Source organism: Neofelis nebulosa, chromosome 5, assembly GCF_028018385.1.
Source record: "Neofelis nebulosa isolate mNeoNeb1 chromosome 5, mNeoNeb1.pri, whole genome shotgun sequence".
Classification (NCBI taxonomy): domain Eukaryota; kingdom Metazoa; phylum Chordata; class Mammalia; order Carnivora; family Felidae; genus Neofelis; species Neofelis nebulosa.
The window spans coordinates 92,395,027-92,411,989 of record NC_080786.1 but is presented as its reverse complement, the minus strand read 5'-3'; the positions used below and the strand labels follow the sequence as shown (position 1 = coordinate 92,411,989).

General features: G+C 33.1%; 1 protein-coding gene across 7 annotated transcripts in view; it reads left to right on the top strand.

The window, feature by feature from the left end:
• Positions 1-16,963, top strand: part of STXBP5L (syntaxin binding protein 5L) — a 387,308-nt gene that overhangs the window by 263,657 nt on the left and 106,688 nt on the right. For all 7 annotated transcript variants that reach the window (XM_058731249.1, XM_058731254.1, XM_058731252.1 and 4 more), the window contains exons 16-18: positions 1,194-1,411; positions 3,132-3,301; positions 5,199-5,324. In XM_058731249.1, the coding sequence (XP_058587232.1) occupies positions 1,194-1,411; positions 3,132-3,301; positions 5,199-5,324 (514 nt within the window). The remainder of the gene's footprint in view (positions 1-1,193; positions 1,412-3,131; positions 3,302-5,198; positions 5,325-16,963) is intronic.

The following is a 16,963-nucleotide window of genomic DNA, read 5'->3' as shown; positions in this document are numbered from 1 at the left end:
TCCCTCTCCTTCTTCTCCATATATTTATATATACTTACAGCATTTTGTAACCATTTCTGAGTTGCAGATATGATGCTCCTTTTACATTACATGCCTCTAAAATACTTCACTGTATCTTTCCTACAAATAAGACATTCTTTTACATAGCCAAATTACAGTTATAAAAATCAGAAGATTAATACTGATGGCAATACAGCAATACCTGCTAACCTCCAGGTCTTACTCGGTTTTCACCAATTGTCCCAATAATATCTTTTATAATAAAAGAAAATTGAGAATTATTTATTGCATTTATCATCTTTTGGGTTTTCCTCAATTTGGAATTGTTTCTTAGTCTTTATTTCATTTAATTGATATTTTTGAAAACTCAGGCCAGTTATTTTGTATAATCTTCAGTTTGGGTTTGACTGAAGTTTCTCATGATTAGTTTCAAATTATGCACTTTTGACAGAAACTCCCAGATTTTTAGAAATTTTCTTAAGGATCTTTTATAGAATCAGAGCTTTTTATAGGAGAGTTCTTATCAGGGTCTAAAATGGAAAAAATATTCCCCCAAACAAAAATTCCTGAAAACAATTCACAAACCCAGAGTTTTTAAAAATTATAACTGATCCTTTTCTAATACAGGGCCACTCAGAAAAGATTCTTTCTAAAATAATTGCAGATTATTGGGCTTTCAATACTACTAGGTAGTAAATTACAAATGTTTCTCATCTTAAGGATTGTCTAAGAAATTTGTTGGGAGAAGAAAACCCTCTATGAATAACATCAACCTCTCATGTAGCAATCAAAGGGGGGAAATTGTGAAAAAGGATTAAGGGGTCTCCTTTAGGAGAGAATTAGGTTTAGTATTTCCATTGTAACCTTTTTGAGCCCCAATATTTTTATCAATAAATAAGGATAAAAATACTTCATTGGACTTTTCTGAGGATCACATGAGACAATGCATACAAAGGACCTACACATTCATTGGTATATAGTATATGTTCAATAAATGTTTATTTTTCTCTGGAGTCTCCCTTCAGCTAAACTATGATAAGAATTCATGACATTGAATGCTTACTAGTTAAAATATAATTTATTTTGTCTGCTTGGATTCTATTTTAGTAGTTTAACACATACACTGAAAGAGTTTAACAACATCTAAGAATTAAGTTCAAATTAGAAGATAACTATGCTTCAATATCTTGTAGTAACTCTGCAGATGCTGTATAAGCTAAAAACTTCAAAAGTGTTTGAAAAACAGAAGGTAGGAGAAGGAAAACCAACATGTGAAATTGTAGAGGAAGATCCATATGCCATTCAGATGATTTACTGGTGTCCAGAGAGCAGAATATTCTGTGTATCAGGAGTCTCTGCATATGTCATAATTTATAAATTCAGCAGACATGAAATTACAACAGAAATAGTGGTAAGTTATTTAAAATTTAATGTTCATAGCTAGAGTTATTAAAGCAATTATCATATATTTTGGCTAGTGCTTGATATGGTTTTAAGCCATCAAGACTGATCTATTTAGTCAGTAATCCAATTCATAGGATTTTAAATTATTCTTGTTACTTATATAACTTATTAAAAAATAGTTTGGCTTAAAATGATGAAAACAGTTCTGTACCAAAACCTTGTATTTTTAGATAGGATGTATTCTGTCTGTATAGAATTTATACAGACATTTGTAGCTTTATGCATAAATGTCAAATTAATGTGGGCTTTGTTGTATATCTTTATTAAAATTTTTTAGTTTGCCTTTTCTTGTCAATTTTTAATTTCTGTACAGCGACATTTTTATAGGATGGAAATAATTATGAGCTATCTTACCTAATCTTAATTTTAAACTAATCAAGTAATTTAATTGTTCTGATACTCTCATGGGATAAATTAAATCTAAATTAAGGCATCTATAGATAACTGGCCATCCCTACTGAGTCCATTTTACCATTTTATCAGAAAATAAAGATTATCTACTAAACACCTGTATATAACTTTTTACCTCAACAGCTAAAATTAAGTACTGCCCTGTTAAAGTATATTAGTTAAAATCCCAGCCTTTGGAGTCAGATAAGTCTATGTTTTAATTCTAGCTGTACCAGCGAATAGCTATACGATGCTGAGCAAGTCACAAATATCCAGTAGTCAGTAGTAGAGTCTGAGTAAGACCCAGTTTCATCACTCATGTAATTTTCTGTGCAAATAAAATAGAAAAATGGAAAGTAGTAATAAACTACAAATGATAATGAAATTTCATAAGGTTCTTAGAAGGATTATATAAAATCATTAGTATAGTGTCTAGGTATAGTTGACAATAATTGGTAATGGTTACTGTCACTAGAGGGTTTTTTAATTTTAAGATAATTATAACAGTCATTTTGATAATATTGCTATATTCACACCCCATAATGACATTTTATTAAGCAACTGTTTTCAGCCTCAAAGATCCTGATTTTTACATTGTAAAGCAAATGTTTGTTATAAAATCGATTTTAATTAAAGCATAGAATGTAATCATAAAGTACTTAATTTTTAAACATTTTTAGATTTAAAAAAAAGGTTTTGGATCATCTTTTATTCCAATACAGTTTATCAAATGTTTTTTAATTAAGCAAGCTAATGAAATTAAGAGCTGAGCTAATGAAACAAAAATTAGAATTTATTTTGGGAATGTTTTACTGAATTTGAAGGCAAAATTGAATGGTTTTTTTAAAACTAAAATCCTTGTACAAATAATTTGTGTGTTATGTATGTGTGTGTAAACACATCCAGTTTATTTTATTTACTGGAATAACTGACCAATTTCTCCTTTTACTATATATGGAGTTGTAATTTATACCTTTATCTTAGGAGTATTTTTTATGTAAAAACTGTATCTTCACTAGTAGGTATTTTTCTTATAATTCTGAAGAATTAAGAAATATTTTACATTTTTTGTGAGTGCCAGTGACTGTTCCACGTATTTAAATACAAATACTGAAATACCAGTATTTAAATCAATTTGGGATATCTCAACTTTACTATAAATTGAAATTGAATTTATTAATCTGAATAAAACAATAATTACAAAAAAGTTGTCAGGTAATTTAATGTGGTTACTTATTGTTATGACTTAGGTTAAATTAAAACTTGATTTTTTTAAGTCATTAGAGGTACGACTTCAGTATGATATTGAAGATATTACAACCCCAGAACCAGAAACAAGTCCTCCGTTTCCAGATCTCTCATCTCAGCTTCCTTCAAGGAGTCTTTCTGGAAGTACTAACACTGTGGCTAGTGAAGGAGGAACAAAGGACAGTATCCCATGCCTCAAGTAAGAGTTGCTACCAAATTTTAAAACAATTTTACATATTAATCATATACTACTTTGAAACTGTACAAAATAAAATTATTCTTCTCTTTTATTAAGTTGTTGTCATTGATCTACACTCAACCAAGGAGTGCTGTGGTCTTTTCTTTGAATATCTATGAAGAGGGCACAATATTTTTATCCTTTATTATGAAGGCATTTATGTTCTTCCCAGAAAGATCATAAAGAAAATATGGCTTTAATAGAATGGGAACACATATGGCAGGGAAGAAACTTGGCCAGTTGCTTGGTATCTCCCAATTCAAAAAGTCCTTTAGGGAATTTCTTCAGTTTTCTTGGAATAAAAAAAAAAAACCCAATCAACCAGACAAAAAACACTACAAGAATACTACTACAAGAACACTACTACAAGAATACTATGTTAGAAAAAAGGATTCCTCTCATGATTGCTATGATTTTGCTAAAATAATACTTCTTTTTTTTACTTTTTAACTGATAAGAAGGTGAGATTTAAACAAAAAGTAGATGAGGGATTTACCTGAAATGTATCTCGTAGAAGAGTATTCCAGGCAGAAGGAATAGATAGAACAAAGGCTTAAAGTGCCTTGCATATGAAAAGGTCAGTGTAGCTAGGACAAGGAGAGCAAGCGGGGGTGGGGGGGGGGGAATAGCAAGAGATGAAGTCAGATAAGTAATAGAGAGCCAATTATAGGCCACTGTAAGGCCATGGCTTTTATTCCTAATTAAACGGGGACTCATTACAGGGTTTTGAATAGAAAAGAGACATATCAGTTTTAAATTTTATTTTTCAAATTATTTTTTTACATACCATTTTACTTTTAATTTAAATTTTAGTTACTTAGCATACAGTGCAATATTGGTTTCAGAAGAATTCAGTGATTCATCACTTACATTCAACATCCAGTGATTAAATTTTAAATTGATCACTTTGGTGGCTTTGTCAAAAATGGATCTTGGGATGGAAGGGAAAGGTAGAAACTGGGAGACCAGTAAAGAGGCTATTAAATCTAAGCAGAGATGATGTTATGGGCTGACAGATTCAGCAAATAAAAATACAGGATACCCACTTAAATTTCAATTTCAAATAAACAATAAACATTTTTTAGTATCAGTATATTCCAGACACTGCATGGGACATACGTACAGTAAACAAAATAAACAAAACAAAACATAAAACCTATTTATTGTTTATTTGAAATTCAGATTTAAATGGGTGTCTTGTATTTTTATTTGTCAACTGTAACTAGGATGGTCACAATAGAGAATTAAAAAATGGTCAGATTCTGGGTATATTTTGAAGGTAACATCAACAGAATTTGATGATTGATTGATGTGAGGTACAAGAGAAGGATATTAGCATGATTTTTTTTTTTAACTGAATAACTGGAAAGATACAAGTTGCTATAAACTAGAATAGATAAGGCTGCAGGTCAAGCAAATTTAGAAGGAATGAGCAGGAATTTGGGTTTTGGATATGTTCAACTCTTAATTTGGGTGGTAGATGAAGTCATTCATATTGTTATGCATTTATAACTTAATATATGTAACAAATATTTCATAAATATTTAAAAACTTTTGTTAAAAAAAAGTAAATAATAAAAATAATTTAAAATACCATCCTCAAAAATTAAGAAAAGGAAGGGATAATGGCCATTTGAAGTTGTGGACTTGACTGGTTAAAAAGCTATTTAAAAAACTAAGCAATTTTAAGTAATTTGGTATATTCTGAGAAAGCTAGAAGACACTGTCCACGTGTGTACTTCCCTCAATGTGTGGTATTGTATATTTCTGTAGAAAGATGCTATGTAAATTCTGAAGAGAAGCATGGGCATACTTATTTAAACTGTATGTGATAGAACTACTTTTTTCTCTTTTTTAGTGTTAAGACACGACCAGTGAGGATGCCTCCAGGGTACCAAGCAGAACTTGTTATTCAGTTGGTGTGGGTGGATGGTGAGCCTCCCCAACAGATTACAAGTCTTGCTGTAAGCTCAGCATATGGAATGTAAGTAGCTAAACATTCTAATTTGTATTATTTAATATGTTTGATATAGTGAGATGTTTCTTTTAAAATACTTAAGTCCTAAAAATGGAAAGAAGGCTTTACCTAGATTTTTACTTGATTGAAAATGGTATATGAAAAATAATAACTTATATAAAAACTATGATTATTTGTTCTTGCTTGAAGTCAGACTTGTGCTAGCATTTCCACTTTTAATGTTTGGAGGTTGTTAGGATGTTATTACACATTCTTTTTTGTTTTTCTATTTTCTATCCTTTTTCTCCTTGTGTTTCAGTTTGGATGCTTTCTTCTGACTTGTCTTTTTGAATTCACTAATTCTCTCTTCAGTTGTTTATAATCTTATGGTAGATAAGTTATTTACTCTCTAGAAGAGTTCAATTTTAGTCATTTTGTTTTTCAGTTCTATACCTTTCATTTGATTCTTTTTAAAGCTTCTTGTTATCTTCCTAAATTATCACTCTTGTCCTTCATTTCCTTGAACATGTTGAATACTACAGTTCCCTCAATATGTGTTTGATAACTCCCTATCTCTATCTAGTTGATTTGTCTTGGATTTCGGTCATACTGTCCTCATGTAATCTAGATTTGCTTTTTGGTGTTCTTTCTGTTTTTATGGAACATATAAATTTATATACCATCATATATATCCTTATATATTTATAAATAAACATTATAGAGATAATTTCAGGTTCTAAATGATGTTATCATCCTCCAAAAAGTATTCACATTTCCCCTAATAGGCTAAACTAAGAGACAATAGAAGGCTTAGAACAACATAATCCAGTCATGCATTCTTTGAAAGTTGGAGTATATTATACCCTTTAAAAGCTAATATAATTTTAATTATTCTTTATTTCTAGATTGTAGCCCTCCATAGAAGTTGTGCCAAATTATACCCCCTCAAAAATGTTTAAGAATACGTGATCTTGCACTACCTTTCTAACAATAGTGTAAACTTTTTATTCCCTGTCATTCTGTTGATAGGAAGTATGTAATTGTGTTAGTAGACTTTTCTCATATCTTAAGTGAAATGGAACATGTTTTCCTGTACTATGACATTTCTGTTTATATTCTGTCCATTTTTCTACAAAGTTGTTAGTATTTCTCTTATAGATTTGTGAAAACTATTTACATAGTAGGGAAGTTAGCTTTCTATCTGATGTAATTTGCTAGCATTTTCCCTGTTTTTGTTTACTTTATGAAATTGTTTACGATGGTTTTTTCCATGAATAAATTTTTAAAAATTGTTAAAGTAATTCTATTTTTTCTTTTATGTCTCTGGATTTTGTGTCATACTTAGAAAAGCTTCCCTCACTTCAAGATTAAAAATTATTACATTCTATTTTAATATATTTCTTAAATATATCTAAGTATTTAATCTATCTAGCATTAATTTAGATATAAAGTATGAAATGGGGATTAAACTCTAGTTCTTTCCTGATGACTAAGAGTTGTACCAATACCACTTCCTGAATACTATATCTTTCCCTCCAAATTTGGAATCAATCATCATTTATCAAATAATACATGAAAAATATATATTTGGTTCTACTTCCATTCTTCCCAGTCTGCCCCTAAGCTAAGTTTGATGAGCTCAAAGAAAACTTTTTGAAGGCATCTGAAAGGAAGACTGCCTAAAAGAAAAAGAAAAATTTTATCTTGTGTTCCTGGAATTTTTGCAGTGTGGAGGTTCTATGTGAACATACATAAGGGGAACCTTTTCTTGACTGAAAAATTGTTTGGTAGATAAACTGGCAGGAACTCCCTTGAATGAAGGAAAGAGAGGAAGGAAGTGTGGGACAGTCAATAATCCCATTATCTGATATGACAAGAATATATGTTTGTCTTCTAACCCAAGTAGTTATGGCAGATGACTGAGCTCAAGCCATTTTCAGGGTTCTGTACTCAAGAGATTGACCTATAAAGGCAAGGAATACCAAAATTAAGAGGGTATGAAGGTATATCACCAAGTTCAGGAGCTGAAGATTGTTAGAATAAGTCAGAGAGCATATTTTCCATGTAAAGTAACTGTGGGGGTAACAGTCACTATAGAGCCTCTGAAGAACTGACACTTGTAAGAGAAAGACAGCTTGGACACCTTGCTCATAGACAGTTTCAACTGCCAAAAATTTCGAGCTCAAGTGGCTACTTCTGTAAATCCCAGCAAAATTTTAGGAAATAAGTAATACCGGTACTATATAAAAACTTTCTGAGAAAGCTGAGAAAGAAAAAGTCATATTCATCTCTTTATGGGACAATATAACTTGATGCCAAAACTTGAAAAGACCATTACAAAAAGCAGAACATGAGCATAGGTGCAAAAATCCCAGCCAAAATATAAATAAATCTGTCAATAAAATAATCACATATTAGAAACAAGTTTAGTTTATACCAAGAATGCAAGGCTTGTTTAACATTTGAAATGAACTCATGTAATTCATCACATTAACAGGATAAAATAGAAAACTATAAAAGTAAGCCATGGGATGCAAAAAGCAAAAACATTTAGTAAAATGTATCTTCTATTCATGAGTTAAAAAGAAACCATTAACTAAACTAAGAAGGAGATTTCCTTAATCTGATACATGGCAGCAAATATCATTCATACTTTACAGTAAAATGTTGAAAGCTTTACATCTGATATGAAAACAAGACAAGGATGACTGCTATCACTACCTCTATTCCCATTGTACTGAAGGACCTAGCCAGAGCAATACATAAAGGAAAATAAATCAAAGTTACATAGATTACAAAAGAAGGAAATGGAAAGAAATGATTATGTATGTACAACATTTAAATACTTTGCAGATAAATTATTAGATTGCAAGATTAGTAGATACAAAGTCGATGTAAAAATAAATGACATTTCCAGGGGTACCTGGGTGGCTTACTTTGTTAAGCCTCTGACTCTTGATTTTTGGCTCAGGGCATGATCTCACAGTCGTGAGATCAAGATCCACCCCACATAGGGCTCCACGCTGGGCATGACAGCCTGTTTAATACTCTCTCCCTCTCTCTCTCTCTCTCTGCTCCTCTCCCACTCACACATGCGAGTGTGCTCTCTCTCAAAATAAATAAATAAACAAACAAGCATTTCCATATACTGAAAAAATAGAAACTAAAGTTGTATAAAGATTCCACTTACAATAAAATAAAGTATCTAGGAAAACACTTAATAAAAGATTATCAAGACCTCTACCAACACGCATGCGCGCGCACAAACACACACACACACACACACACACACACACACACACACACACACAAAGACCTCTACACAGAAAACTATAAAAAGAGAAATTAACAAACCAAAATCATGGAGTGGAAAATTCACTAATAGTGTAAAGATGTCAGGTTTCCACAAAATGATCTATTGATTTACCATAATACCAATATAAATTTTAGCATATTTTTTCCCTTGAAGTTTAAAGCTGGTTCTAAAATGTATAGAGAAATGCAAAGGACCACAATTAACTAAGACAATACTAAAGAGAAATAGATTTAGAAGACTTGTTCTATGGGAAAGCAAGAGTTATTAAAGTTATGTTAGTCATGACAGTGTTCTATTGGCACAGGAGAAATAGACAAATAGACCAACTCGCAGAAGAGTGAAGAAAGAGATCCAAGCATATATAACCAAATTGGTTCTGCAGAGCAATAGAGGAAATGACAGGTTTTCCCCCAATAAATACTACAAAGCCAATTAAAAAATATAGACAGAAAAAATCTGACTGTTCTTTCCCACTATATACGAAGATTCTAGAAGGTATTATAGGAGAATATCCTCATTACACTTGTGTTAAGAAAATATTTCTTCAATGGGGCACCTGGGTGACTTAATTAAGCGCCAACTTAGGCTCAGGTCATGATCTCATAGTTCATGAGTTGGAGCCCTGCATCAGGCTGTGTGCTGACAGCTCAGAGCCTGGAGTCTGCTTTGGATCCTGTGTCTTCCTCTCTCTCTGCCCTTCCCCTGCTGGCGCTCTGCCTCTCTCTCTCAAAAATAAACATTAAAAATTTCTTTAAAAATATTTCTTCAACATGCTAAAAAATTATTAATCATAAAGAAAAACATTAAGAACTTCTTGGAAAAAAAGGCACCATTAGAGTAAAATGGTAGGGCAAGGAAGAGATATTTAGATTGTGTCTGACACTGGACTCATTCATATGCAGAGTGTAAAAAGAGTCTCATGAGTCATCAATAATAAAAAGACAAATAATAGAAAAAAATGTGCAGGAAATTTGATCAAATATGTCACAAAGGAAGATATGTAAATGACAAATATATTTTCATATACATATGAGAAAGTACACAACCCCATTAGTAATGTTGGTAATATTTGCAAAGATATTGGGTATAGGAACTCTCATACATTGCTGCAAAGAGGGTAAACTGTTGAATCTACTTTATAAAATGTTAGCATTATGTACTCCATTTTAGCATACTTATGTTAGCCCACCCTATAATCCAAAAGTTTCATTTCTAGGTATATAACCTAATGAAAAGCAAACACATATCAATCTTTTGATAAACATCTATCAAAAACAAGCAAAACTGCTTTTTTGGTATAGGAAGTCCAATTTTGGAAGAGGAAAGAGTAGCAATAATTGTCAGGAACATGAATCAGCTGCTGGTAACATACTATTTCTTGACATAGTGGTGGTTATGTGGGATTGTTCACTTTTTGATAATCCATTGAAGTGTACAATTATGTACACTTTTATTTATAAATGTTACATATGAATAAAAGTAAAATATAGAGTTTTGAAAATACTTGAGTAATTTAATTTCTAGAAATTTATCCCACAAATATACTCCACGTTTTAGTGCAAAGTAACTTATGAAGGATAGTCATTGTTGTATTGTTAATAGCAAAAGACTGGAAGCAATCTAATTGTCCATTAACAAAATTATAGGGGAATAAATTAGATTACATACAAATATTGGGAGTCATTTAAAAATTTTACATCCTATGAATTTACATAGAATTAGCAAAATATCTAATAAAGTTATAAAAATCAAGGTACAGCATATTACTTATATACTATGCAACATTGTCTTTCTATAATATGCTATAAACATCCACAATACAGTTTTTAAATTCCTACAAATTGATAAGAAAAAATAACCCAGTTAAAAATAAACTATATGAACAGGCAATTCACAGAAGAAATACAAATGGCAATAAACATGAAAGGATTTATAACTTCACTAGTAACAAGTAAAAAAATTGAAACAAGAGCAATTTTTATCCATTATATGAGAAAATTTTTAAAGATTGCTAACATCTTCATTAAGAATATGAAGAAATGGATTCTTTTTATATACCTTATTTTTTTTTTAAATAAAACTAAGGGGTACCTGGGTGGTTCAGTGGGTTAAACATCAGACTCTTGGTTTCTGCTCAGGTCATGATCTCACGGTTCTTGGGTTTGAGCCCTGCATCGGGCTCCACACTGACATTACACAGCCCTCTTGGGATTCTCTCTCTCCCTCTTGCTCTCTGCCCTTCTGATACTCATGCTCTCTCTCTGAAATAAATGAATAAACTTTAAAAATAAATAAAATAAAACTAAGCGTATCTTTTGACTCAAATTCTAGGCTTAGTGAAATATTTACAATTTCTGAAGGCTTTCACTTATGCACCGTTAGTAGAAGCATGTTCCTTGCATCATTCCAAATAATAGCAAAATATCTGGACCTATATAAATCTACATAAATAGGAAGATGCTCTCTTAAAAAACATGTTACTTTTGTACCTAAGAATACAATGCAACAGTTAAAGAACACAGACAATGAAATATATCTTAGACATGTTTTAGTGAAAATAATAAAGTTATAGAACAAGTATAAGCTTGTTAAAACATAGAAAAAGGGCAAGAAGAATATAAAAACTGTCAATGGCAGTCATTTTTGAAAAGGAGATTGGCAAACAGTAGACCAAGTAAGGGGGCTTTCATCTTACTGTTTGAATTTTTTCTTAAATATTTATTCATTTTTGACAGTGTGAGCCAGGGAAGGGCACAGAGAGAGGGGGACAGAGGATCCAAAGTGGGCCCAATGTGGGGCTTGAACTCATGAACCGTGAGATTGTGACCTGAACTGAAATCAGACACTCAACTGACTGAGCCACCCTGGTGCCCCTTGTTTGAATTTTTTAAAGTAAAAATAATTTTTAAGACTGAAAAAAAAAACTTTAAAGAAAACTATACTTTGTGCCTCTGAAATGCTCTTTCCTTAGGGACTTGGGGATGTGAGTTGTTGAGAATCATCAGACACCAGAAATGGTTAGAAAATCTAGGACCTATGGTATGTGACCAATGACTTAAAAGTCATTTGAAAGCATAAATATAGAAACTGATAGAGTGCAGCAAAGTAACTGAGAAGAAAATGTTGGAGAAAAAAGAAGGTGAGAAATCAGTCATTGACAAAATCTAGTAAGAAGATTAAATGTGAATATTTTACTTTTATTCCAAAGACGTAAAGAATTATGTTGAGTCAGCTCTTCTATTATTATCAGCTTTTCTTCCTCCCATTATTTCCAGAGGATAGAGAACCATACAATTTTGATGGCTTAGTGGAAGCTCTGTTTTTTAGTTACTGAGATAATCTAGTGCAGGGTTAAAGAGCATGAATGCTAGAGTCAGATTCTTTGGGATTCAAATCTTAATTCTGCTTTCTAGCTGTTGAATCTTAGAAAAGTTACTTAAAGTTTCTGTGCTCAATTTCCATATCTGTAACACAAGGATAAAATGTTGAAAGGATTAAATGTATGAACACATGTAAAATGTAACTTTTAAGGGCACCTGTTTGGCTCAGTTGGTAGAGTATGCAACTTCTGATCTCAAAACTGTGAGTTCAAGTTCCACTTTTGGTGTAAAGCTTACTTAAAAAATAAAAACAAAAATAAAATAAAATTTAACTTTTAGGTTCAGGGCAGAATACACATGACATATTCAAAAAGAACAATTGTGGAGCTTTTAATTAATGAATTACTTATGTAGGGTGTAGACAAACGTGAAATAGTGTACTATCCCAGGGATAGGAAGGGTAGTGATTTACTACCACCCATAAAATAATAACTTGAAGATATATTTACTTGAATAAACAAAGTAAACCAATAATAGAGTGATTTTATCTTACAAATACAAAAAGAATTTATAAATGAGGAGAGAATCAAGATGGCAGAATAGGAAGATTCTGAGTTTAAGTTCTCCATGGACACACCAAAATTACAACTACATATAGGACAACTCTCAGAATGACCCAAAGACTAGAAGAAGAGCTCTTACACAACTAAGGATAAGCCACATTGAGACACGTAGGAGTGGAAGAGATGCAAGCTAGTCAGGATCTATATCCCCAGCATGGCAACCCACAAGCAGGAAGGATATCACATAAGTAGAGTACTCCCTAAGGAGGTAAGGGTTTAGGTACCACATCAAGCACCAATGCCCTAAGGACCTTCACTTGTAAAATGTGCCCCCATAACAACTGGATTTGCAAATCATTAGAGTTTAACTCTGGGAGAGCCACAGGGCTATAGGAAAATAAGACTCCACTCATAAAGAGCCTGGTTCACAAACACAAACTCATCTGCACCAAGACCCTACAGAGAGGCAGCAATTTAAAAGGAACCTGGGCCATACTTGAAGCAGACTTATTGACTAATTTTAGGCATGTTCTGGAGGGACAGGATCTGTAGCAACTTTATTCAGGAATATGTGCATATGTGGGTGCCAGTTTTCATGTTCCTCTATCAAGCTAGCCTGGTACTGGAAGGCACCGTTTCTAATACCCTCCATCTACCTGGTTAGCATTACTCATTCCACCCTGGTATTCCCCTATGGGTCCATTCTACCCAATTCATCTGCCCCAACAGCTCAAAGTGCCTCCTGCCCTAGGAGTCGCCAGGGTGTGTGTGTGGGGGGGTGGGGGGGGGCGTGGAATCCACCAATGTAGCTGCTATGGTCATGGCCAGACCTTGCAGCTAACCACAAGGGGGGCTAGCATAGCCCCCCCCCACACAAGAACACACTGACAGAAGCTGTAGCCAGGCCTGTTAGCCAGCTGTGCCAAGGGCCACCCAACCTACCAATATACCTATAGCAGTTGCAGCCCAGCCACAATAAAAGGGAATACAGAACCCATATAGGGGACAGCCTGGAGCACCTGGTTCTGGTGAACAGTGGGGATTGCACTTCTGGGCCACACAGGAAATCTTCTACCTAAGGCCATTGCTTCACAACTGGGAGATATAGCTGATCTATGTAATATGTAGAAACACACAAAGTGAAGCAAAATGAGGAGATTGAGGAATATATTCCAAATGAAAAAACTGATAAACCTCAGAGAAAGAACTAAATGAAACTGAGATAAGGAATCTACCTGATAAAGAGTTCAAAATTACAGTCATAAAGTGTTCACCAAACTTGGGAGAAGAATGGATGAACACAGTGAAAACTGCAACAGAAAGATAAATATTAAAAAGAACCATTCAGAGCTGAAGAATACAATAACTGAAATGAAAAATACTTGAGGGAATCAACAGCAGATAAGATGATGCAAAAGTACAAATTAGTGATATAGAAGACAGGATACTGGAAATCACCCAGCTGAACATCAAAAAGAAATAATAAAGATCATAGCAGAAATAAATGAGGGAGGGAGGGAGAGAAGGAGGAAGGAAGGAAGGAAGGAACCAGGATCTGATTCCTTGAAAAGAGAGACAAAATTAATAAACCCTTAGGAAAACTCCACAATAAAAAAAGAGAGAGGACTCAAATAAAGTCAGAAATGAAAGAGAAATAATAATTCACACTACAGAAGTACAAGGATTTTAAGACAGTACTGCAAAAAAAAAGTATGCCAGTAAATGAACAACACAGAAGAAATGGATAAATTCCTAGAAATATATAATTCCATAAGTAAATCTGAAAAAAATAGAAAATACAAATGGTCCAGATACTAGTATGCAATTAAATCAGTAGCCAACATAAGTCTAGACCAGATGGTTTCACAGGTGAATTCTACCAAACATTTAAAGAAGAGTTGATATCTATTTTTCTCAAACTATTACAAAAAAATAGAAGAGGAAGGAAAATTTCCAAATTCATTCTATGAGGGTAACATTATCCTGATTCCAAAACGAGAAAAACACTACCCAAAAAGAAATCTGCAAGCCAATATCTCTGCTAAACATAGATGCAAAACTCCTCAACAAAATAATAGCAAACAAAATTCAACAATACATTAAAAGGATCATTCACCACAATCAAGTGAGATTTATTCCTGTGGTGCAAGGATGGTTCAGGATTTGCAAATCAATCAACTTGATATACCACATTAACAAAATGAATAAAAACCATATGACTATCTCAATAGATGCAGAAAAAACAGTTGACAAAATGACATCCATTTATGATAAAAACTCTCAACAAAGTAAGTTTAGAGAGAGTATACCTCAACATAATAAAAGCTATATATGAAAACCCACAGCCAACATCATGTTAACAGTCAAACACTGAGAACTTTTCCTCTAAGATATGGAACAGGACAAGGATGTCCACTCTCACTACTTTTATTCAACATAGTACTGGAAGTCCTAGCTGCAGCAATCAGACAAGAAAAAGAAATAAAATACATCCAAATAGGGAAGGAAGAAGTAAAACTTTCACTATTTCCAGATGACATGCTACTGTATATAGAATATCCAAGGGTGCCTGTGTGACTCAGTTAAACATCTAACTCTCGATTTTGGCTCAGGTCATGATATGGTCATGAGATCAAGCCTCACTTGGGGCTCTGTGCTGGGCATGGATTCTGCTTAACAGTCTCACTTTCCCTCTTCTTCTGCCCCTCCCCCACTCATGCTGTCTCATTCTTAGAAAACAAAAACCCTAAAAACTCCATTAAAAACCACTAGAGTAGATAAATGAATTAAGTATTAAGTTGTAGGAAATTAATATACAGAAATCAGTTGCATTTCTGTATACTAGTAACAAAATAGCAGAAAGAGAAATTAAGAAAATAATCCCATTTGCAATCACATCAAAAAGAATAAAATACCAGAGAATACAAAGAATAATTTAACCAAGGAGGTAAAACATTTGTACTTTGAGAATAATAAAACACTGATAAAAGAAATTGAAGACATCAAAGCAAATGCAAAGGCGTACCACACTCATGGATTGGAAGAGTTAACATCATTAAAATGTCCATACTGCCCAAAGTAATCTACATATTCAATGTAATTCCTATCAAAATACCAGTATTATTTTTCACAGAACTAGAACATGTACTCGTAAAACTTGTATGTAAGCACAAAAGACCCCCAATAGCCAAAGAAGTCTGAAGAAGGAAGAACAAAACTTAAAAATATCACAGTTCTAGGTTTCAAGGTATACTATGAAAGCTATAATAGTCAAAACAATATGGTACTGGCATAAAAATAGACACATTCACCAACAGGATAGAGAGCCCAGAAATAAACCCATGCTTATAATGGTCAACTAATCTATAATAAAGGAGGCAAGAATACACAATGAGGAAAAGACAATCTCTTCAAAAAATGATATTAGGAGGGGCGCCTGGGTGGCGCAGTCGGTTAAGCGTCCGACTTCAGCCAGGTCACGATCTCGCGGTCCGTGAGTTCGAGCCCCGCGTCAGGCTCTGGGCTGATGGCTCGGAGCCTGGAGCCTGTTTCCGATTCTGTGTCTCCCTCTCTCTCTGCCCCTCCCCCGTTCATGCTCTGTCTCTCTCTGTCCCAAAAATAAAAAAAAATAAAAAAAAATAAAAAAAAAACGTTGAAAAAAAAAATGATATTAGGAAAACTGGATGGTTAAATTGAAAATAATAAAACTGGACCACTTTCTTATACCATACACAAGAATAAACTTACATGGATTAAAGACCTCAATGTGAGACCTGAAACTATAAAATTCCTAGATGAAAACAAAGGCAGTAATTTCTTTGATATCAACCTTAGCAACATTTTTCTGGATAAGTCTTCTCATGAAAGGGAAGCAAAAGGAAAAATAAACTATTGGGACTACAACAAAGTAAAAAGCTTTTGCAAGTCAAAGGAAACCACCAACAAAACTGAAAGGCAACTTACTGAATGGGAGAAGATATTTGCAAATGACATATCTGATAAGGGATTAATTTCCAAAATACATAAAGAACTTACATAACTCAATAGGAACGAGTCTAATTTAAAATGAGGCGAGGACCTGAAATGACATTTTTTCCAAAGACATACAGCTGGCCAACAAACACATAATTAGATGCTCAACAGCACTAATCATCAGTGAAATGCAAATCAAAACCACAATGAGATACCACTTCATTCCTGTCAGAATGCCTGGTACCAAAAAGACAAGAAATAACAAGTGTTGGCAAGAATATGCAGAAAAGTGAGCCCTTGTGCACTGTTGATGTTAATGTAATTTGGTGTAGCCACTATGGGAAACAGGATGTAGGTTCCTCAAATAATTAAAAACATAAACATCATATGACCCACTAATTCTGCTGGATATTTATCTAAAGGTAATGAGAATAAAAACACTAATTCAAAAAGATATATGCATCCTTAAGATTATTGCAGCATTATTTAAAATAG